The 22067-nt window shown below is 43.8% G+C and overlaps 1 protein-coding gene across 12 annotated transcripts in view; it reads left to right on the top strand.

Annotated features, from left to right (window-relative positions):
* LOC121304642 (pleckstrin homology domain-containing family A member 6-like) overlaps window positions 1–22067 on the top strand; it is a 60343-nt gene that overhangs the window by 32915 nt on the left and 5361 nt on the right. For 3 of the 12 annotated variants that reach the window (XM_041235892.1, XM_041235890.1, XM_041235897.1), the window contains exons 3-23: window positions 1587–1683; window positions 1932–2036; window positions 2537–2609; window positions 6038–6138; window positions 10542–10723; window positions 11663–12115; window positions 12324–12855; window positions 13226–13312; window positions 13502–13555; window positions 14962–15030; window positions 15224–15304; window positions 15572–15721; window positions 16131–16226; window positions 17102–17213; window positions 17750–17889; window positions 18590–18760; window positions 19773–19854; window positions 20505–20617; window positions 20747–20923; window positions 21237–21389; window positions 21482–21615. In XM_041235892.1, the coding sequence (XP_041091826.1) occupies window positions 1587–1683; window positions 1932–2036; window positions 2537–2609; window positions 6038–6138; window positions 10542–10723; window positions 11663–12115; window positions 12324–12855; window positions 13226–13312; window positions 13502–13555; window positions 14962–15030; window positions 15224–15304; window positions 15572–15721; window positions 16131–16226; window positions 17102–17213; window positions 17750–17889; window positions 18590–18760; window positions 19773–19854; window positions 20505–20617; window positions 20747–20923; window positions 21237–21389; window positions 21482–21615 (3162 nt within the window). Of the gene's footprint in view, window positions 1–1516; window positions 1684–1931; window positions 2037–2536; window positions 2610–6037; window positions 6139–7398; window positions 9710–10541; window positions 10724–11662; window positions 12116–12323; window positions 12856–13225; window positions 13313–13501; window positions 13556–14961; window positions 15031–15223; window positions 15305–15571; window positions 15722–16130; window positions 16227–17101; window positions 17214–17749; window positions 17890–18589; window positions 18761–19772; window positions 19855–20504; window positions 20618–20746; window positions 20924–21236; window positions 21390–21481; window positions 21616–22067 lie in introns of those variants that run through there. The other 9 variants (XM_041235899.1, XM_041235898.1, XM_041235893.1 and 6 more) reach the window with 8 other exon arrangements.

Below are 22067 nucleotides of genomic sequence, written 5' to 3'. Positions count from 1 at the left end.
CAACCCAGGGCACAGTACAGAGTTAAAAACAAAACGAGAGAGCTCACATGTACAGTACACTCCAGCTACAGCCAGTTATATAAGAGCACCTGAAAAAAAGGATGTTTTCAATTCAGGCTTAAAAGAGTCCAATGTTTCAAATTGCCTAATGTCAGCTGGAAGAGAGTTCCACACACGAGGAGCGCAGCAGCAAAAAGCTCCGCCTTTAAGACACATTTTTTGGAATGTCTAAGAGTTCTGCATTTTCTGATCTTTAACAAATGAATAGGAATATGCAGAGTTAGCAGTTTATTAACTACTAAGACCATCTTTAAATATAATAACTGGTTAATAATCCTGAAGAATAAAAGACTTATTTAAATACCCTGGTAGCTCCTTACATTGAGCTGTGCCTAGCAACAATTGACACTGAATCCTTTTTACAGATTCAACAATAATAATAATAATAATAATAATAATAATAATAATAATAATAATAATAATAATAATATATTTATTTTTATATAGCGCCTTTCATAGTGAACCACCATCACAAAGCGCTCTACAGAGGTAGGCTGTGAACTGTGCGTTATATGCAGAGTCACTAACAATAGGTCATTGTAAAATCTTGGCATTAAAACAACAATGCTACAGTGTAAAAGTTGCTGTGGTACTGAATCACTTCAGTCTTGTAGTTCAAAATCTCTCAAATAGTCTATCTGCAATCAGACCATGTGACCTACAGCAAAGGTACCAGCGTGCAGCAGTTAATATGTGTATCTCATTGCATTAGAAATGTTTGCATGCCCTAAAAATACCTGACTAGGCTCCTTTACGAGTTTTTGTTGCCTGACTCTAATTCTGTTGAGAATGGATCCCCTTGCAGTCTCTTGTGTGACAGACCCGATGAATTTTATACATAGTTATATGAAGGTATCAAAGTCAGATTATTATAAGACATGCCTAATGAATAGACGCACTCTGCCAGATTCATGTGCATCCTGTTACTTAGTTACCTGAGCACACTGAAATGTACCCCCCCCACCAAACCCTAACCCTAACCATAGCCCCCTCCCCAACCATAACCCCCCCCCTAGGGGGTTCGTGTTGTTGCTCGTCAGCTCAAGACTCATTTGCATTCCTGGGCTTCACATTCTGTTGGATGAGAGCGGATGTTTCAGCTGAACGTTTTGCCTGAGGGTGTTAATTGAAATACTCCTCGTAAACTTGTTTTAAAAGAAAAAGACTCCGACCGTTTTAAAAAATAAAAACAGCAAGAAAAAAAACACTCTTAACCTAGAATTTCTAGTTCTTTGGCTATGCTTTTGAGGACTGCATATTCATTAAAGAGAAACAGGCGAAAAACGGACATTCTCTTAAAAAGCATGGTTACCGTCCTATAACCTATATCAAAAAATTCTTTAAATACATTGTGAAATATTCAAACTGGTGAATTAGTGAAGAGTTAATATAAAGTAAAGTATAGTACATGTACTGTCAACATGTCCTAATTGTGAATTAACCGAGTATATTTCAGCCTATAGGCAGCTCTGTTGTGTGTAGAAGTGCTTGTGTGAAGTCACCTGTCCTACACGTGCGTCTCGCAGCTCGAACCCGGACATGAGTGGTAAGCGGCCAGTGAGCATCACCAGTGAGAGCGCATCCAGTCACGGCATGGTATCGGACCTGGAGCCCAATGGCAGGGTGAGCAATCTCAACGTCTTCCTAACATATGTGTTACACTACCGGGTCTCAGGCTTCCCCTACCTCCAGAGTAAATGTATTACATTATCAGAGTAAAATAGCGGCCTTTGTCTTTGTTCTGTTTTGAATTAGTATAATGCATTAAACTGACTCTTCTTTTTGGGAATGCCTATGTGAGTTTTAGGTGGGAAATAATAGAAAGTATTGAAAACAGTAAAGGAAGATGGTCATTCCCCCCCCCCCCCCAGGCCTCACGCTCCTCGAAGAAAGCCGTCACTTTTGGGAAGCGCTCCAATTCCATGCGTAGGAACCCCAAGGCAGAGGTCATGAAGCAGGGCTGGCTCTACAAACAGGTACCTCAGTAATCCTTCGCTTCTGGTAACACTTTACATTAAGTGTCTCTAATTGCTGTGTATTTACATAGTAGGTAACACTTTACATTAAGTGTTACTTAGTAAATTTACATGTGTACTTACTACATACATGTACACGTGGTATTATACATGTGATTTGCATAGTTACAATGTACTTAATCTGTGCATGCATGATATAGCTCCAAACCTAACCGTACCCCCCCAACCCTAACCACTAACCATATGCTGTGCAAAAAGATTTATACATTAAGTGCATTGTAGCTATGCATAATAACATTGTAATTGTGTAAATTAACATGTATTTACTAAGTAACTATTCTGTAAATACATAGTAATTAGAGACACTTCATATAAAGTGTTACAGACTTTATTGGCTGCATTGTGTTTTTTCTGAGAATGCTGTGTCTTTCTAATGCCCATTTGGATTAACTGTGCTGTATACCCATGGTTTACTAAGTCTAAATCCCTGTCCCCTGTAGGCCAGCAATGGAGTGAAGCAGTGGAATAAGCGTTGGTTTGTCTTGACGGACCGCTGTCTCTTTTACTACAAAGGTACGCAATGTAATTCAGTAATTCGCTTTGAAATACGGGTGCTTACAACTGACTAGGACTGGGCATATATGGGACAAGCTTATCAGAGGGTTTAGAGTAGCAGGGTTGTCGGTGTGTAAGAGAGAAGACGTTAAGGTTTTACAGTGAGTTTAGTCACAGGTGTGCTTTATTCAGCATGGAATTACAACAGCAGGTGTGTCTAGTTTGTTCCACAGTGAAGCCCAGACTCTATGATCTAGGCACTAATGAAATGGAGAGCACTGAGGGTAGAGAATACTGTAGTTCAGTAAAGAAGGAAGCCGGCTGACTGCCTGGCTGCAGTGCTTGCCTGAAACTGCGGCAGGTTTGTGTTTGATTCATCCTCCAGCCCACACGCATCCCTGCCAGGCCAGGGATATTGATAACATCTGTTTAACAAGGTGCTAATCAGATGTGGCTTTGTGTTTCTTTGTTTTGGTAACTTTTTTTTTTTTTTGGGTGCAGCGTTCTGATCTAACTTGCAGAGGTTTTTCAACACACCCTTCAATTATGTTTTGTTTTATAATGCATTTTTCAAGACACAGATGTAGATAAAGATGTGTCATTCTGAAAGGACGATGACAGGCATTGGCACGTAACAACAGTACTAGAACCTCTGATACAAATGAGAACACTACAGAAGAGGTATGAAATAACTGGAACAGAGTTTTAAGTAACAGGAGAAAGCTTATTTTTCAGTAAGTTTTCAAGTCATGTTTAACCGGCAGGCTAGTACAGTACAATGGTGCACAGCATACAATAAAAGAAAAATGTCCCTTAAGCCCCTTTCACACTGGCGATCTTACCTGGGTCTAAACCCAGGTTCTGGCGAACCGGGTCACAATCCTGCATAGTGTGAAACCATGTACCGATCTTAGTTCGACCCAGGTTATCAAGCGACCCACTTCAGGATGTCAACAAGGTTTAACCCGGGTCGACTGATACAAAACGCATGGTGGGTGCTTGTAATCAAAAGTAACACAGCCACGCCTGAATAAACTTTTCACTTCCGCAAGGAACTTGAGAAACACTTTTGTTTATTAACAGTTTGTTGATTGAGACACACCCTTAGCCAAATTACTACAGGGATGGCGTGGCGTGACTTAAAGAAACATTTGCTCTAATCGACATTTGGGCCGACGATTCAATCTAGAGAAGGTTGTATGGAAGCGTCTGTAAGAAGCAGTTAGCGAGAGGCTGGCTGAAGGATTTCACAGGATGCCAGTCCAGTGCAGAGACGGATTAAAAACAGACGAAAGTGTGGTCAAGTGATTGTTGCTGCTTCTAGGGTATTGCGTACTTGTTTCTTTTACCCGGGTTGACCCTGCTTCTACAAAAAACAGTCTGAAAACGATTTGCCGACCCGCATGACACCAGGTCGCGACCCAGTGTGACATGGGCTTGGTTATAAGCATCAGCTTAAATATAGGTTCTGTGTCTGTCCCTGCCTTACCGCCCTCCCTTTGTCTTCATAGACACACCGTAGCGGTCTATTAAAACTGTGTTTATGACAAATAACCATTGAGTACAGAAACTGTTGACACTGACTTGCTGAGCTGCCAATTATAAAAGCTTTTTGCTGGTTTACACCCATTTTTGTTAACTGAAAACAGAACTGGTAAATTTACGAAACACTGAGAAGCAGCCTGAAGGTTCTTAGCTACTCCGTTGAGTCATTTCTTCACTGGAGTGTTGACTTTTTAAATGGTTCTCTGTAAGGATTTGAAATAGAGGCCACTTTGCTTAAAGAAAAGCAGTGTGCGCGTGCATGCAGTGTCTTATTTATATATGATGTTTAACAGGGTGATTTAAAAAAAAAAAATAGATTAGTTGAGCAAGCTAGTTCAAAAGTGTTTAACAGGACAGTAAAATTTGGTGGTAGCAAGACGCGCATGGAACAGAACAGCGTCACATGACCAGGGCATGCCTGTAAGATGCCATTGAAGTTACCAGCAAATTATATTTGCCGAAGTATTTGCTCTACTGTCTCTTCTCACTCTACCAAATGTTGTTTTCCAATGCAGTATTAGCTAACATTCTCATGCAGTTTATCATGTGTGTCTTTGTTCGTGATTGCGTGTCAGTCTGCAATAAGAAAGGTGGAAACAAACAGATTTGACTGTAAATCAAAACATAGATCTCTCATTGGTGGGACTGTACTTGTGGTCCAGATTCACATGCTGTATAGGTGTAAGCTGACAGTAGCCTGAGGTGTGTGTGTGTGTGTGTGTGCGTGTGTCTACTTGTCTGCTTCAGTTAGGACCGTTTAGTCCTGGCAAAGCAACATTTGAACAAAAACAGCAGGTGACATTTTTTTAGGGTTAGTCATAGTTTTATGGAATGGTGCTTCGTGTCTATATTTGTTTGTCGACCTTTTTGGGGGTAATTTTTTTTTTTTTAGGCAAGGGAATTGTAAAAATTGAGGCGTAAGCCTGCATTAAGGCTCCAGAAACCTATAAAGAGTAATTGTTGTTGTTTTGATGAACGTGACTAAGTGCTTGAGCTGTACTATGTGGCTTTGTTGATTTGACAAGCGTAGTAATGTTACCAGGTACCTGTATGCCTCAGGTGGCTTTTGACAACAAGGCAGTGCATGTCCATCTGTTTTTCTGCTGTCAGTCTAAATCTTTAGAAGTGTAGACGATATTAAAAAAGGGGTCAAAGAAGATTGGTCACTTCTGAGATAATAAAAATAATATATATATAACAACTTTGGGTAGTGTCAGTTGCACAGTGAGGTTGGCAGGTTTGTGAATCCTCCATATTAAAAGCAACTCCAATAGTGTGTGTGTGTGTCTGTCTGACTGTCTTTGTATTTGTGTGCGTGTGCGTGTGCGTGTGCGTGTGCGTGTGCGTGCGTGCGTGCGTGTGTGTGTGTCTGTGTATGTGGGTGTGTGTGTACATCTGTGACAGAGCTGTCTATTTTCAGATGAGCTGTGCACTCGACTGTGGCCGCACAGGTATTACTGGCAAGGGGCCAGGCCTGAATTCCAAAAACACTGAGTCACAAGGGCTGATCGCAATCACGCTGCACAGCAGAAAACACATCAGCAAAGCTCATTCTCAACACACTGCATGCAGGAGAGGGAGAGAGAGAAGGAGAGGGAGAGCAGCTCAGCAACACTCTGCAGATTATTACCGTGCAGTCTGATTCTTCTGTGTTAACCTTTGAGCTGATACACATCCGTACACTGTACAATACCTTCAACCTGCTGCAAGCTTTACTCTACACTGGCACCCTGATATTCAGTTTTGAGAATATACAATAACATTTTTATGGGAGAGGTTTCTACGGCAAGCATAGGTAGCTGCGTGGAAGTTTTTCACGCAGAGGACTGCATCACCAGCTTCTGCTGTCACTGTCGGAGTTAATCTAAATCTGCATTTTCATTTTTTGGTTTGCCATCCAGACGAGAAGGAGGAAGCCGTTTTGGGAAGCATCCCTCTGCTCAGCTTTTGGATATCTTTGCTCCAGCCGTCGGACAACATCAACCGGAAACACGCCTTTAAGGTCAGTCAGTCAATCTGGGGTCCTTGGGTGTGGGTGTGGGTGTGTGTGTGGGTGTGGGGGGGGGTTATATAACGGGGAGTAATTACTGCCTTTTCTGCCTTGATATTGCAGTGCCTGCAATGCTGTAAGCACTGTGCAATCAGATCTCCCCGCAGGGATAGTGGAAACAAGGGTATCCCAAACCCTGTTCCCCTCCCTTTCACATTGTTTCTGTAAACCTCACCTTTGCTCTTGTGCCCAGGAGCACTGGCACCCCTGGTGGCAGTTTTGGATTATGAACGTGGTTAGAAGTTCTGGTAAGCTCAGTGGTAGACTTTGTCAGTAGTGTTTTCCAGCAGTTGTCAGTTCAACTTGATCTAGCAGAAAGAAAGCAAGCAGAACCACTACTTCAAGTGTACTGTTTACATCTCTCCACTGAGAGACCCTACACCTCAACACTAGCCCAATCCTTTCCAAATGATCTTCTATGGCAATGCAATGGTGCTAGGATGGCAATGGTTCTGTACTGAGGGGAAATGGCAGCACAAAGGCATCTACACCAGCACACAGTGGTGATGTTTTCAGTCGTATGACAGTGGATGGAACTGGATCCAGGTAAAGCATTGCAGTGCTTTATTAGGACCACCGAACGCTGTTTGTTTCAGATCCCCAGTGGGTGTGATAGCTAACAGCTGTGCTCGGATTTCTAAAGGACTGTTTAGGTAATGGTATAATAAAATTGAGGGAGAGGGTTCAGTTCTTTTAAAAGGCTTTTTTTTTTTTTTTTTCTCACCAAGCATCGCAGCTCATACATGAATAATGAGTTGTTTTCCTCCTGGATAGCCGTACTGTTGCAGTCACAGCTCTGCACTGTGCACGGTGTGACTGCTCTATCCCCCCCAGAGCCTGTTAACTCCTTCAACCCCCCTCCCTCTGCGGCCCGCAGGAAGAGCTGTACCGTGGTGGGTTATCTGTAGGTTGTTGAATAACCTTGGCTGTTTGTCTACCGGCATGGTGCAGCATTTTTGTTTTTATAACACAAATGTTCTGGAGACATCTTTCTACTGTTAGGATTCAACAATAATAGAACAGGGATTAATCATTTTCAGAATTACAATGTATCATTCTCACTTGAAACAAAGTCATATCAAAGTCATTTTTAGACATGCGGTATTTATAGAAGACATGTTTTTTTGTTTTTTTTTGTGGCTAATGCCGGGCAGCCCTGTTGTGTTCACGTCAATTAAAAGGTTCCACATGACTAGCTGAAGTCGTGGGGGGGGGGGGGGGGGGGGAGTCAGTTAACTTTTTGCCTCAAGGGTATCTTGTTGCTGGCCCACATTACCTGTCATCATGTACCCCAAACACAGCTGTCCACCTGCCAGAGTCAACACACTGGCATATTGAGTGCAAAAAACTGCACTTGTATGTTAACTTTGGGTTTTACATGATCTGCAGCTGTTTACATTACACCCATCTGCATTGCTACTCAACAAACAGAAATCCAAACCAAGGACCATATTTTCAGAGCGGTTCCGCTGTTCTTTAATTAATTAACAAAATGAGAAAAGCTGGAGTATATGCTTTGAAAATATAGCCCTAACTTGTAAAGGAAAAAAAAAAAACTAAAACTTCAGACATAGGTCTACATTTTCAAAGCTATTTACCTCAAATCGTCAATAGCAAGTTACATAAAATCACGCAAAAATAAAGTGGTCAAACCATGACAAAACAAGCATTCGTTTTAGCTTTGAAAGTTATGTGGTTTCCATTCCATTTTGTAATTGGGTTTTTATTGTTTACGATGAACAAAATGCGCTAATGGCAGTGCTGAGTAAATAGCTTTAGGAATGTAGCCCACGTTCTTTTGACATGTTGAATTGGACCCCCTCTCTGTATCTTTCTCTGTGTCCCTGTTTACCAGGTTAGAGTACAGTAGCTGGTTTTATTTTAAAAAACAGCTCCACCTCTATAAAAAAGACTGTGGTGTACCCTGGTGAAACTCCGGCAAAGTGGAGTGCAGTACAGTGATAGCATGGGCGAGCATGTGAAAGAATAGAGAAGTACACAAACCATAAAAAAATATATACAATTATTATACAGGGCACAACATGAGCATATAAACAAGAAAAGCTCATTCATCAAAGTCCCAGTTTCATATATGAAACAATACTGATAAAAATATAAATCAGTTGTTAACTGAACAACTTCCACATTTATGGCACTCTCGAAAAGGATGAACTGAATTGACTTTGAGAAGATTCAGTTGGGTTTTGACTAGTTCTAACCACTTCTGCTGTTTTGGAATTGTAAATTGGAGGGTTCAAATGTTGTACCTACAGGACCAGTAAACCCGTGAGCAGTTACAGTTTATCATGCGTGCTGTTCCACACCTCCTCGCGAATACCTCCTCACCACTCTCCCCATACTGTAGCTGTACAGAAAACAGCAGCACCTCAGTGGTTAATTGCCATTATTACTCAAATATAATTTGATTATTCTGGGATTATTAAAATATCAAAAGCACAGCAGTTTGAAACACTCTTGTAAGCTTAATAGATCCACCTGCAATCCTGTCAGGTTCACCTGTCGCCATGGAGCGGGAATGGATCGAAATTGCTGTGCAATCTTCACAGTTTTAAATCACTCATGTGACTGAAGTTTTTGCTATAGAGGGCTATATATTAGTGTTATCTGTATCCAGACTGAACCAGGGCACTCTGTTTAGAGTTTGCTGGTTAGCAGCAATACTAGTCATTTTTAGTGAACACTCCAAATCCACCAAGGTGCAAAGCCTCCCTTTTGGCAATGGAACTTAAAAATGACTGTGCCTGTACCAGTCCATCCTATCTCAAGTACATTGTCTAAAGAGATTGGCCCATTCTCACATGAATAGTCTTGTGTCTTTATTACCTTAAATAGTAGGTTGCAAAATGTATGATCGTTAGAGTATGCACTGTATCTCCTGCCTGTGCTTTGTTGTATGTAAAATCTTCACAAATGATGCCTTACCTCCCTGCAGAGTTAACGTACTTGGGTGAAGTTTTCGATTGTTATTTATTACACCTGTCGGTCCTTCCACCTTGGCCTCTACTAAAATAAAAATAAAATAAATAAGCTAACAGTGCCGCCCTGTGGTTCGAATTTGAGATTATTGGTAATGTTTTATATCTTTCTGCAGTGAGATAATGCTTGGAAAATCAGGAAACACAATAGTGTTTGGGATTTTAAAAAATATATAATCTCATATTAAAAATGTAAAGTGTAACCATTAGAAACGTGTTGGAAAAATTCTAAATGACTGTGCTAAACTGAGTACTAGCAGTTCCAGGAAAGGAACTGCAATATATCAGCTGCGATGCTGTCAGGAACATGACCAGAACTTGAATCAAAATGAAAATGTGCATCGCTCCAGGTGAAAGATTAACCAGGTGCCAGAGCCCTCGGCCACACTTCTGCTGCTAGCTGGGTGCTCTTCTTTGACTTCCATTATTCTCTCTTTTTTTCTGTCCACACCTGTTGTGCGAGGACCCCTGAGCAGTGTCCTCCAGTGTGCCTGTCTGAATTTCAAGATGAGCTCCCCTTACTGTAGGTGATGTATCTTTTTTTTCTTGTCTTTTGTTATTTTTTTCTATTTCAGCTGCATGTCAGGATCATCAAGCAGCAGCTTTTCTTCAGTGAAGGGATTTGTGAATATCTGTCATTTTCAAACATTCACTGCTTTTCCTTGTTGTTTGTTTAATTATTATTCTGTATTGGATTGATGCACGCTTAGTAAATCTATCTCAGATCTATTCACCAGTAATTAAAACGTTAAGCTTATTTGAAAAGTGCTGCCCTTGACTGGTAATCACCATTAGCACAGGGGTTTGATTCAATTAACTTTTTAGATATAAATCTATGCCAATAATTATGGTTAAATATGAAACAGTATTAACTTGACCATCAAGGTACCTACTGCCCCATGTTCAGCTGTTGCTTCAATTTATATTTTCCCTGAATGTTTGTTATTTTCTCTTGCTAAACAGTTATTGAATTAGAACCTATAGCAATACCAGAGAACTGCGAGTCCACTAAATAAGGCATCCGTGATGTTGAGAGTAGTTTGAACTCCAAATAAACTGGGAAAGAAAACAAAAATGCAACTTGGGGAAAATGATCTTGCTTAGAGGTTCCAAAAATCCCATTTGCGCAGTCTAAATCATTTAAATATAGGAAATACGTCCACTGCCACGTTGATTTCAATTCAGTCCGTAATGGACCAGACAATGGTATTGGATAGTCGGTCTGTCGCGTGCAGGAAAACTATCTATGCCACTGATGGACCTGCTTGTGAGTGTTAAGAAGCACACTGCACTTGTAGGTTGATTGTCCTTGCCTGGCTGCACTGCCTGTCTAATGCTTGTTCCTTGTTTCTGTTGCAGGCCTCGTGGTGCCGGGAGGAGGAGGGATACGGCCACAGTAACGGGAGCTCCTCGCTTTGTCCGCAGGCTGAGCACGCCGGGGTCAGGACCTACTTCTTCAGCGCGGAGAGCCAGGAGGACCAGGAGACCTGGGTCCGAGTGATGAGTGAAGCTGCCCAGGTCCACATCCAGCTGACACAGAGGTACAAGCAGCAACATTCAGAACAAACCCATGAGCTGATACAGCACTGCCAACTGCTGGGTATTTAATGCTTAAAAGAAAGTAAATTACTGTACTTGTAGTGAAAATCATATTTGAATTAACAATTAATACCAAGTTAAAAAAAAAAAATATATATTTTCTGTAAAAAGGCTGGGCAAATACACCAACAGGTACACAGTTTCCCTACATGCGCACACTCATTTACACTCGCCTACAGAGGTACACTCTTTGTACACTCACTTACACAAGAATACATTCATCCCCAGTGCACATAATATTTGTACTGAGGTTCTTTCCATGCTGACCTAATTCATTGAGGAATAATGGTGTGTAATCAGCTCTCGCAGCTGGCCCTGCACTGGCCTTGCTAGGCAGTGTGACAGCGGTTTGATCCTCTTTGGTTGATGTTATAATTTATCTGTAGCACAGGACACCCACCTGTAACATCTCTTTAGCAAGTGCACCCTGGCAAACAGCACACGGCAGTGGTGCATAAATTACTTTAAAAATCAAAAAAATATTCATTTAGCATTGAAAAAAAAAAGCTGCTAATTGTTTTCCTCGTGAAGCTGATCTTCTTTCTTAACCACAGAGAGGCTACAGAGACACAGCTAGGAATTGTCTTTCTTCCCTGCACTGAGGAAATGTGTTGTGGCTATCAATGAAGTTCCTGTTGGCTTATGTGCAAATATAAATTCAGTAGGGAAGTCTATGTAAGAAGAGGATTTTGCTGCATGGGTAAATCCGCTTGACCAGAACCAAGTTGTTTTTGTTAAGGTCGGGTGCCATCAATCTGAGCTACCAGGCTCTTGCGAGATCAGCTGAAACAGATTGCGGGAAGCTGAATTATTTCTTTCTCTTTAAACGGGAAGAGCTGAGCGTTGAAATGTAACAATTAGTTTTCTTCTCCCTCCTTCAGCAACGACTCGGAGAACATCCCCCCAGCGGTTGACAATATGGTGATTGTGGCAAAGGGGGCAGAGCCTCGGCAGCGAGGGGAGGGTGATGGCCGGGGAGCGGAGATTCGAGAGTCCAGCAAGCGAGAGCTCAACGGGGCGATCCCTGCAGAGGCCATGACACCCCCGACACCCAGGTCGCCCATGACCGCTGAACTTGATGGCAGAGGGAAGGAGAGGGGAGAAAGGAGGCAGCGCCAGCCCAACGGTTGGGGGGAACACGTCCCACATACCTCAGCCTTCCGGCCTCAGGCACCCCGGGACCCTCGCGACTCCCGCGAGGCTGCTGTGCTGCGGAGAGGGTTTGTGCCTCGCACACAGCCAGAAAGGCTTGCACAAAGGAAGAGCTCCATGACTAAGCTGCAGCAGTGGGTGAACCAGCGAAGGATTGTTCCACCTCCAGGGGACCTGCGTAGGTAAGAGGGTGAACCAGGAGTCTTTTACATGCATTGATATTTCACACCCCCCCCCCTCTCCCAGGGCCCCAGTTAAGGGGAATTAATTATAATAACACAAACTTTAGGCTACTGTCTTTTGAGAAATTAAACTATTTTTCTCTCTCTCTCTCTCTCTCTCTCTCTCTCTCTCTCTCTCTCTCTCTCTCTCTCTGCCTCTGTCCTGTAGTCCAACCCGTTACTACTCTATGAGCCCTGGTACCCCAACTGAGTATTATGGGGTGTATGGCCCCCAGTTTGTGAATGAGTTTGGGATGTACCCACCAGGGGTGCGCCCAGACAGCATCTGCTCAGAGTCTGGCTTCGAGGGGGTCCCTCCCCACTGGGCCATTGAGGATCGGCGTCGATCTCTGCGGGATGGAGCCGTGTACCCCCAGGAGCGTACACGGGAGGTGGGGGTCAGGGGAGGATACGTCTGGACAGCCCCCAACCTGGCCGCTGTGTCTCCTGCCCAGCACCCTGCCTACTATGCTCAGTTGCAGTCTGCACAGAGCTCCCTGCATCACCTCTCCCTGCATCCTCGCTCACGCTCTGTGCCTCGCTCACCCTCCTCCTCTCAGGGTCCTTACCCCCCTGGCTCCCGAGCCTTCTCCCCCGTGCGTTCCCCCAGCGCCCGCTTTGAGAGGGGCCACCACAGAGACGGCCACATATACGCAGACCCAGCTGCTCACACCATGAGGCGATCCATCAGCTCACCAAAGGTAATTACATGCTGTGTTTGAAGCAGCGGCTCTCAATCTTACCATTAAGACTATTAAGCGACTACAGAATTGGATAGTAATTGCAAGTGGCAAAATGTGGTTACATTTTATATATAATAACCTTCAGATTAGATGGATAGCAGCTTGACAAGTTGATATGTGTTTAGTGTGGAACATTCATGTTTTGGGTGCATGGAAATGGGTTGGTGGTTTCAGTTGTCTTATTTTATTAATGATTTACACACAGATTACAAGCGATATGCCCATGATATGCCCATCACCACACTTCACTTGAAGACTGGTGATGTTTCTCCTATTGGTTGGCATGTTACTGCCCTGTTTTATTCTCTTTTTGTCTTTCTCTGTCTAGTACGAGTATCCCCGGGACAGAAGGTCAATAACCCAGGAAATGTACCGCTACAACTACCCTGCCTCCCCGTCTTTTCAGGACAAAATGGTAGGTGTCTAGTCTCAGCCCACAATTCGGGACACGAGGCAATCATGCACAGAGGACTCCTGCGTTTCTCTTGTTGTAACCTTTTCATTTCACTGCTGCCTTTTATAAAGTGCTCAACGCTTGCGACTCAGATTGCTCCCTTCGCCTCACTGTTTCTTTGTGTCTGTTTCTCGTGGCTGCTGGGCTCAGGAGGATATCCTAGACCTGCAGTTGCAGAGAAATCTGGAATACCTTGATCAGCAGGTAGGCCTCCCCCAACAGCAGAGACAATAAAAATAAACAATGCATCTCCCACTCGCTTCCCGTAATTAAAGGTGAATAAGAAAATGTTAATATGTACAGATGAGCCTGTGCTTCGTGCTCCTGTTGCGTTCCTAAGTGCTAACAATAGACAGGGCTAACTGTACATTTAAACTTATATACTGCAGTAAAAGCAAACATATATACTCTATATATGCAAACAACGGTAGTATATATATACTTGTTGCATAGTATATAAGGTGTACACTATATATACCGTGTGTGTGTGTGTGTGTGTGTGTGTGTGTGTATATATAATATATAAAATATCTCACACTGTATATGTACCCAGTGGCCCAAGAAAGGTTCTTCACCAGGGTGGCAAGCTTGCTCAAACCCTCACCCCCCTGGACATTGTTCCCATCTCCACACACTCATGGTGTGTGGAGATACTGTGAGAAGTCTGTCCATGTACTCCTATCTGCTTGGAAGACGCTAAAGCTCCTCACATGGGCAGTGTCATGTCATGAACATATAATGCTGTGACTGAAGCTCTTCATCTGGACTATTGAGTATCCTAAAAGCCTGCCTGTCTCTTTCTGTTCCCCGAATCTCTCGTTATATATGTGAAGTGTTAGCACCCTGACCCCTGGTGAGACACGGACAGTCTGGTGCAGAATTCGGGGGAGGGGCGTGGTCAGTCAGCCATGACTGACACTGTGGTGTAGAATTAACTCATTCCTATCATGCCTTTTCTCTGTGTGTCATCTTTCCATATCACTAATAAGATGGATCTTATTAGATCACTAACAGTGGATCCACAGCAGTGAGGTATTATAACATATAGCCTGTTTCGTACTGCATAAATCACTGTGATGGATCACTGTGGACAGCTCACATGAAACACATCAATACTGTACCTTTTGTGTATCCTGTGCTACTGTAGCTAACAAGTGACTCTCAGGTACTCAACATACCGACATGATGGATAAGAAGTCAGCCGCTGATCAGTATTAAGTGCAAGAGTCTCTTTCTCATTTAATAAACATGCACAATACCTGCACCTGTGGTGTGAATAATACAATAAGTATGCCACTTTAGCATGTTATACCACCAAAAGAATTGTTCATATTGATGTACAAATCTGCGGGATACAAAAGGACGTTGGGGCACAACCATCTGGTCAGCATTGTAAGATGCTGGCAGTCATCATTCTCACCAAGGACAAGCGCGCTCCCTTAATGGGTGGATTGAGATAATAATGGATAGAGATGGAGAACAGTGATAGAGAGCTGCAGACTCATAGAAAGAAAGGGGACATAGAACAGAGAGTGTGAGGTTAGGGTTCCCTATGAAACAGTGTGGTTTAGGAGGGATTTTTAATGATTGCATTCTCTGTATTCATGTAGGTTTCTCCATATCACGAAGTCTACAGGGACATGCTGCCAGCCTACAAGACCAACGAAATTGATATTGATGTAAGAACCTTCGTCCATCCGTCTCTGTCCGTCTTGTATGATGAAACTGCAGAAGAATTTCACATAAGTGTGTGGATTCCCACTGCCCTTGTTTCTGATTCTCTCTCTCTCTCTCTCTCTCTCTCTCTCTCTCTCTCTCTCTCTCTCTCTCTCTCTCTCTCTCTCTCTCTCTCACACTCTGTCTCTCCTTCAGAAACTCCTGGGCCAGCTGTGTGAACAGAACCGGATCCTAAAAGACAAGGAGGCGACCGTGCAGAGCCTGCGAGTAGACAAGGTAACCAGACTCAGAGAACTCTAACCACCACCCCTTTGAACCAACAACATAGCGCCCAGTGGACCAATTCTATTGGATAGTCTTTTCAGCCTTCCTTTATGATAAAACGTCATCAGTAAGCAAATCTACTTGCATAAGATGAATACCCACAGATAAATGGACCGGTGTACAGCAGTGCAAGCAGGTGACTGTAGAGGGAACAACTGCAGAGGTAAGGAACAGACGGTCCCAGAATGGTGAATATTGGGTTTGTTTGTTCTTCCTTAGGACGGTCTGGAAGGAGCGCTGATTGCCACTCACCAAGAGCTGGACCTGTACCGGAATCAGCCAAGCATCGTAGACAAGCTGCAGCTCAAGAAAGAGGCTCTACAGAACCAGCTGATCAACATCCGTGGGGAGCTGTCACAGGCCTCCAGTGTAAGAAGAGGCAGGGAGACTTGGAGCCAAGGGTTAGGGTGTGATTGAAGAGACTAGGCTTCGGGGTTATGTACTGTAGCCAGCCCTCCTTTGATGAAAGAGTCCCTGAATTGCTGAACTTTACTGTACCAGAGCCTAGAATTTGGGGATCTGTACTAGTCAAAGAATCCCTGAAATACCTGGCGCTTAAGATCCCAGGGTAGCTGTGATCGGACTGTATTGATGGGGAATAGTGGGGGATCTGTACTGGGGTCAGGTCTTCTTTGGTGAAAGAGTCCAGCTAGGTAGTTGCCAGCAATGGAAGAGATTGGCTTGTACTGACAGATGGGGGTAGCGGACGATGTTGTAAGTGGGTGTGAATGGCATTTGTGTAGTGCAGTGCTCACTGTGCTCAATGCCACACCCACAGGTACTGGCGACGGCGCAGATGGAGTTTGAGGTTCTGGAGGACGAGGTGGGGGCCGTGCACAGCGATCTCTGGGAGCAGCTTCATGCAGGAGGGCAGGTAAACTGACAGCTAACCTGCCTTACAGGGCTTCACAAAGACTTCAGAGCATACCCCTCTTTTCTCTTTGTCCACCTTCGTGCACAATAATATAGAAACACTAACTGTTAACCTGGATATGAAATGCAGCTCCCTGTTTTGGCTGCTTTGATGTTGTGTTAAGGCAGAGGCAGGATGTTTCTCATTGCTTTAATAATTACCTGAGGTCATAACTCTTTACAACAGGCTTTCCAAATCAATTATTCACCAACTGTGCCTGAATTATTTAAAGTGCTCATCACTAATGCATTAATCCAGTATGTGTATTTTCTATGTGGTTAATTATAGTTTTTTTTTAATATTGACTGTGGGAGGTCTTGTGAATGAAAATAGCAGTGGAACAGCAGTGTAATACTGACATGGATTAACAATGGACAGTGCGATTGTGTCGTTTAGAAGAGACTGAGGCAGTGCGTGTGTATGTTCCAGGATCATTGTGTGGGTTTGATTACCACGTCTGCCGAGGTCTCACTGTGATTGGGATGATAGCAAGTCATTCAAGCTTGTTTCTGGATTTCAGATTGCGCTGTCACAGGGTTGATAATGGGCAGTAAGCTTTTGCTTTGTTTAGGTGCAAAAGGTTATGTCTGTGTTTGTCTGGATGCATTTTTTTATATAAATAATCTAGTCTTAAGATAACCTAATGCAGTTTATTGCACTGGCTGGCACTGTGTTCCATCATATTGGTGAGATGCCTGTCCTACATATCTCTGTGACCCTAGTGTCCCAATACCCTTTCTCCATCGCTTGTTTTATATGACCGGTCGAGGATGGTGGTTCCTGGGCTTTTTCTTTTGTGTTCAGTGTTCAACCTAACAGACTGCTCCTCGTTTCAGAACGAGCTTCTTCACAGACACACACAGAAGGAGTTCTGGAGGATCCAGGATGTGCTAGAGGGTCTACACAAGAACAACCCCTCCTGGGGGACTGACACCGCCAAGTACAGAGGTAACGGGACTTGAGGACAGACAGGGACAAACTGGGCACCAGGGCCATAACTAACTGATAGTGATAAATCGGGAGGTATTGGGGCCAGTCGTGAAGGGACCGGGGACCTGGAAGTTGAGAGGACACATTGCATTGGAGAAGGTTGGTTTAAGTTAAGATATATTTGGTGCAATATCAATCCTAGTTGGCTTAGTTCAAGCCTCACTGATTCTTGTGACAGAGTGCTGCAGCAGTTAAAGAATGACGTATTGTTTTCTTTGTTTTTGTGAAGAAATATGCAAGCAACACCTTTCTTATCTCCATTTCCTGGCACTTTGTAAAGATCCTTTATTCTGTTGCCAACCAGAGACCGTATCCACCCAAACACTGCATCTACAATGCACAGTATACCAGGTCTACCCTAAAGGGGGTGAAAGGTTTCACAATAGTGGCATTTAAGGAGAACAAGGTCTCAGATTGATTAGTTTAATGAGGCAGAATGGGGTACTCATGATAAACCATTTGGGTAGTACATCCTCTCTGTTTTTGTCTCTCAGCGACCAGCAGGGCATCTGGGTCCTTCAGCACTAACAGCCCAGCCAGCCCCCTCAGCTCCGTCAGCCTGACCAGCCCGTTGAGTCCCTTCTCTCCAGTCTCGGGGTCTCAGGGCTCCCCCATCAAGCAGGTCGTCATTGAGGTGAGTAGCGCCTGCTTAGATTCACACTCTCACAACTTTCTGATACTGCCTTCACTCGGCTCTCCTGGGATCACATGTGAGCATTTTAACCCCTCAAGACAAGGATACCTTTTAGTTTGGTTCTTGTAGGCTCAAGGTCCTGCAGAAAATCTTCTGTTTATGTTGTTTTTTTCTTGTTCTTTGTTTTTCATGTTTCACATGTGCTTGCTTGCTTTCTTGCTTGCTTGCTGCTTACTTTCCAGACATTTCAGTTATAAAAATATCTACCATCCCCGATGTTACTAGATCATTACAGGGAAAAAAAATGAATAAATCGATGTCCGTCCAATTATATTATGATGTTTTCTTTTACTTCCAGGGTCACAGGAGCTCAGCTATGTCAAATGCAAACTCTTGACTTATTTTAGAGGTTTGTTCATAGGGTTGGCACTACATTCTATCAAAACATGAAAACTTATTAGACATTTTGCACTGTTGGAAAATCACAGAAATCCTGAAACAGTCCCTCTTGTTGAAATACAGAAAAGTGTGGGTTTGGGGTTGCACAGTCAAGCAACGGAAGGACCCTACCATATCTAACCCCCACCTACCCAAAAGCCTACCTCCTCAGTGTCTCTGCTTTGTGTCCAGCTTGGCTTGGCTACTTAACGCTCTCTGCTTTATCTCTATCTGTCTCTGTCACCTTCTTTCTCTGCTTTAGGACATGGGCCCTCCTCGACCCCCGCTCCCCAAATCTTACCTCCCCCTGGAGTCCCTCCTTACCACCCCCCCCTCTGTCCCACCCCTGCCCCTCGAAAACACCCTGTGGCTCAGCAGCAGAGCCAGACTGCGGCCTGACAGTGAGGATGAGGATGAGCGCAGACTGGGAGAGGTACCGACCCGGACCGGACACACTAACACCAGTCGAGCCTCGACTCCCACCACAACCCCGCTACCTCCCGCTCATCCCCCAACTCACCACTTCATTTCTGTACCAGATTCTTTATGCTCATTCGTTCACCACCACCCCGCCTCCTTATTTAATTGACCACCTTTTAAATCCATGGGTCCTGGAAGAGTAAATGGAATGAGACCAATATAAGGTTGTTCAAGAAACAAGCTTTACTACGCTGGTCCCTTCAAACTGGTATAATAAAGCGCGTCAGAGTAAAACATATTGGCAGATGCAGCAAGCTTTGTCATTGTTCACTGCAGCGTTGTCATTGTACACTGCAGCGTTGTTGTCATTGTACACAGCACTTGATAGTTTACGGAAAGGGCTGTGGGTTGGTAGGAGGTGCTGTCCAACCCCCTCGCTCCATACTCATTTTTTAAATTTATTTTTTTGTGTCCTTGTGGTGATCTGTCTAATGTGTGTGTGTGTGTGTGTGTGTTTTTGTGTTTAGAAACAGCTCTGGGTTGAATTTGGCTGCCTGTTACTGAATCCTTACACATAATATAATAATACAGAATATTATCAATAACAGTCCAGAATGCATATGTTGCATACAGACCTAAAATAACCAGAAGAACATTTTAATGATAAAATTATATAACTGAAAACTTCCCTCTCTGATTTAAAGACTTCCTATGACTGCATGTGGGACCCAGCGCTCCACTCGTTGTTTTCTTTCCTGTTTGACTGATAGAAATAACTGAATGCTTCTCGTTCAGAAAAGCCTGATGATCTTGTTCGCCACACCTGGTATGGGAGTGGAACACTCGGTACAGAGCAGAGCTTTGCACATTTCAGGAATCCTAGTCCCCCTGCACCGGGGCCATGCAGCCAGATTCAATTCCACCAAAAAGACTACTATACACTACCCTGTGAACTGCGCTCACACCAGCACTCCCTAGCTGTCCACACACTGAGCCTTTAGTGCTTCTTTCTTTTTTGTTTGCAGTCGAAGTTCAGTTTCCGATCAGATACTCCGCCAGCAGAGAAACCCAGCCCTGGAGAGTCAGAGCTGAACAATCAGAACAAAGGTAGGAGCGGGCAAAAAAAAAATGGCATTTTCCCATTGGGAATTTTCTTAAAGAACAATTGCGCTATTGCAAAATAATAACAGTATTTTAAATGCTGATATTCGTATTGTCTGCATTTCTGCCTTAACTATTATGCCAACCTATACCAACTGAGACAAAGTGGGGCGCTTTTAGTCTCAGTTGTCGGTTCTTTACCACGGTCTTCTAGTGTAAACAAAGGAGACTCGCAACAGCAGGAGCCAAATACACTTTCTGTCTCTCTTTAATAAAGGGTAGAAACGATACCTTGGAGTTTGCTGCAGCACACTGGGTCTGTGGGAAGGACTGAGCCTTGTCAAAGACCCAGCGCTGTTGCTTCAACCCTGCTTAAGTACCTACCTTAACTGTTTTTAATTAACACCAGGTAAGTACCTGTTTGGACATGTATGGTATCCTGGGAAATGTAGTTCAGGGTTCTATGACAAGTGAACTACACTTTCCTTTACAACACACAGCTATTGTGTACAGTCCGCGGTGGAATATATACTCCATCCTATACTTTTACCTGCACTTTGTTACACAACTTACAGGCCTTACTTTTACATTAGAACTACGTGTGTGTATAGTTGTTGCACAGTAACAACAACTGCTTATCTCCATGCTGTCTGCAGTGGGCGTTATTCCTCCCAGGACCAAGTCTCCTTTCAAAGAGGAGACAAGCTCTCCGTCTCTCACCAACCGCAGACGCGACAACATCAAACTGCCCAATGGACACATCTCTCAGGTAAGACATGCTGACCCACAGTGCAATACTACCATCTAACACTAGAGGGTGGTATCAGAACCCACAGAGCAATCCCATGGTCCAGTTTGAAATATGTACCCTGCAATGGTTTATTTATTTACCCTACAGGAGCGCCCGAAGAGTGCCGTGTTCCCTGCCGAGGTGAAGATGAAGATGAGCGTGAAGGAGCAGAATGAGAGGATCAAGCGACACCAGAGCAGCTCAATGCGTGAGAAGAGAAACAGCCTGCAGCTTTCTAATAACCAGCAGATTGATGGGATCAAGCCTGCCGTCAACTACAGAGTGGTACGAGTCGAGATCCCTCCTTCATCTTGCACAATGCACCAGCAGGCTGGTTACCTCTCCTCCTTCTCTTAGCATTAAACTGCACAGTAGACACCCAAGCTCTCTTTCTGCCCCACAAAAAATACCTTTCTTTGCTTTCTTTCTTGCTCTGGTTGGTAGATGTTCTCTGTCTGCTTCTTACTTGTGCCTGTCCTCCCTGTTTTGTGGGGGGTCCTCTATTGGCCAGAAATGATTGGTAGGTGAAGTTCCCTGCCGCGTTGTCATTGGTGCCTGTGGTTCCTTGCCCCTATCTGACTGGCTTGCTCTGGCGCAGGTGCGGCGACGGCTGACCTCTCACGAGGTGGACATCAAGGACCTGGAGGTGGCGGTGCGAGGGCAGGGGATGGAGTCTCCGCGGGAGGAGATCGCTCGACTGCGCCGGGTGGAGATCGAACCCGAGCACTACAACGTGGACATCAGCAGAGAGGTTAGTGTCGGGGGTACTCATGGATCTGACTGACCTTGACGACTGACTGCATTTAGATGATGTGTAGCACTGACAGACCCCTCTCTCCCCAGCTATCGACGCCAGACAAAGTCCCCATTCCAGAGCGATACCTGGATAGTGACCCTGACCTACCCCTCAGTCCAGATGAAATCCGCGAGAAGAAGAAGAAGGTGCAGCGCATCAAGACCCTCATCGCCAAGTCCAAGTATGCTGCCCTTTTAACACAAACGGCATCACTGTGCTACCATTTACTCTGCAGTTTACTCTGTACAGCTAGGGCCAAAGGTTTTGCATCACCTTGTAGAATTTTGCTTCATAAAGTCGATGAAAGCTGCTGAATAATGTTACGTTAACATATTAAATTACATACTGCTTTGTATTTTTCCATTTACGAAAAACTGACATAAATTGAAAAATATGACATTTCAAAATTTAACATGAAATACTGTACTACTATTATGGCTTCTGGTAGATTTTTGCAATATCATTTTGTATTTTCTTTGATGTTAAATAAAACATCTAAATTGTGTTGATAATTATGATTTTTTTTTTATTATGTCTCAATCCTAAAAGTCTAGGTGATTGCAAAATGGCCATAGCCATACTATATTAAATTTATATTCTTTGACAAATTCGCTTAAGTTTGTTATACATGAC

This window comes from Polyodon spathula, chromosome 39, assembly GCF_017654505.1.
Source record: "Polyodon spathula isolate WHYD16114869_AA chromosome 39, ASM1765450v1, whole genome shotgun sequence".
Taxonomy (NCBI): Eukaryota; Metazoa; Chordata; class Actinopteri; order Acipenseriformes; family Polyodontidae; genus Polyodon; species Polyodon spathula.
The sequence above is the reverse complement of the archived record's forward strand: the minus strand, read 5'-3'. Positions and strand labels throughout refer to the sequence as shown.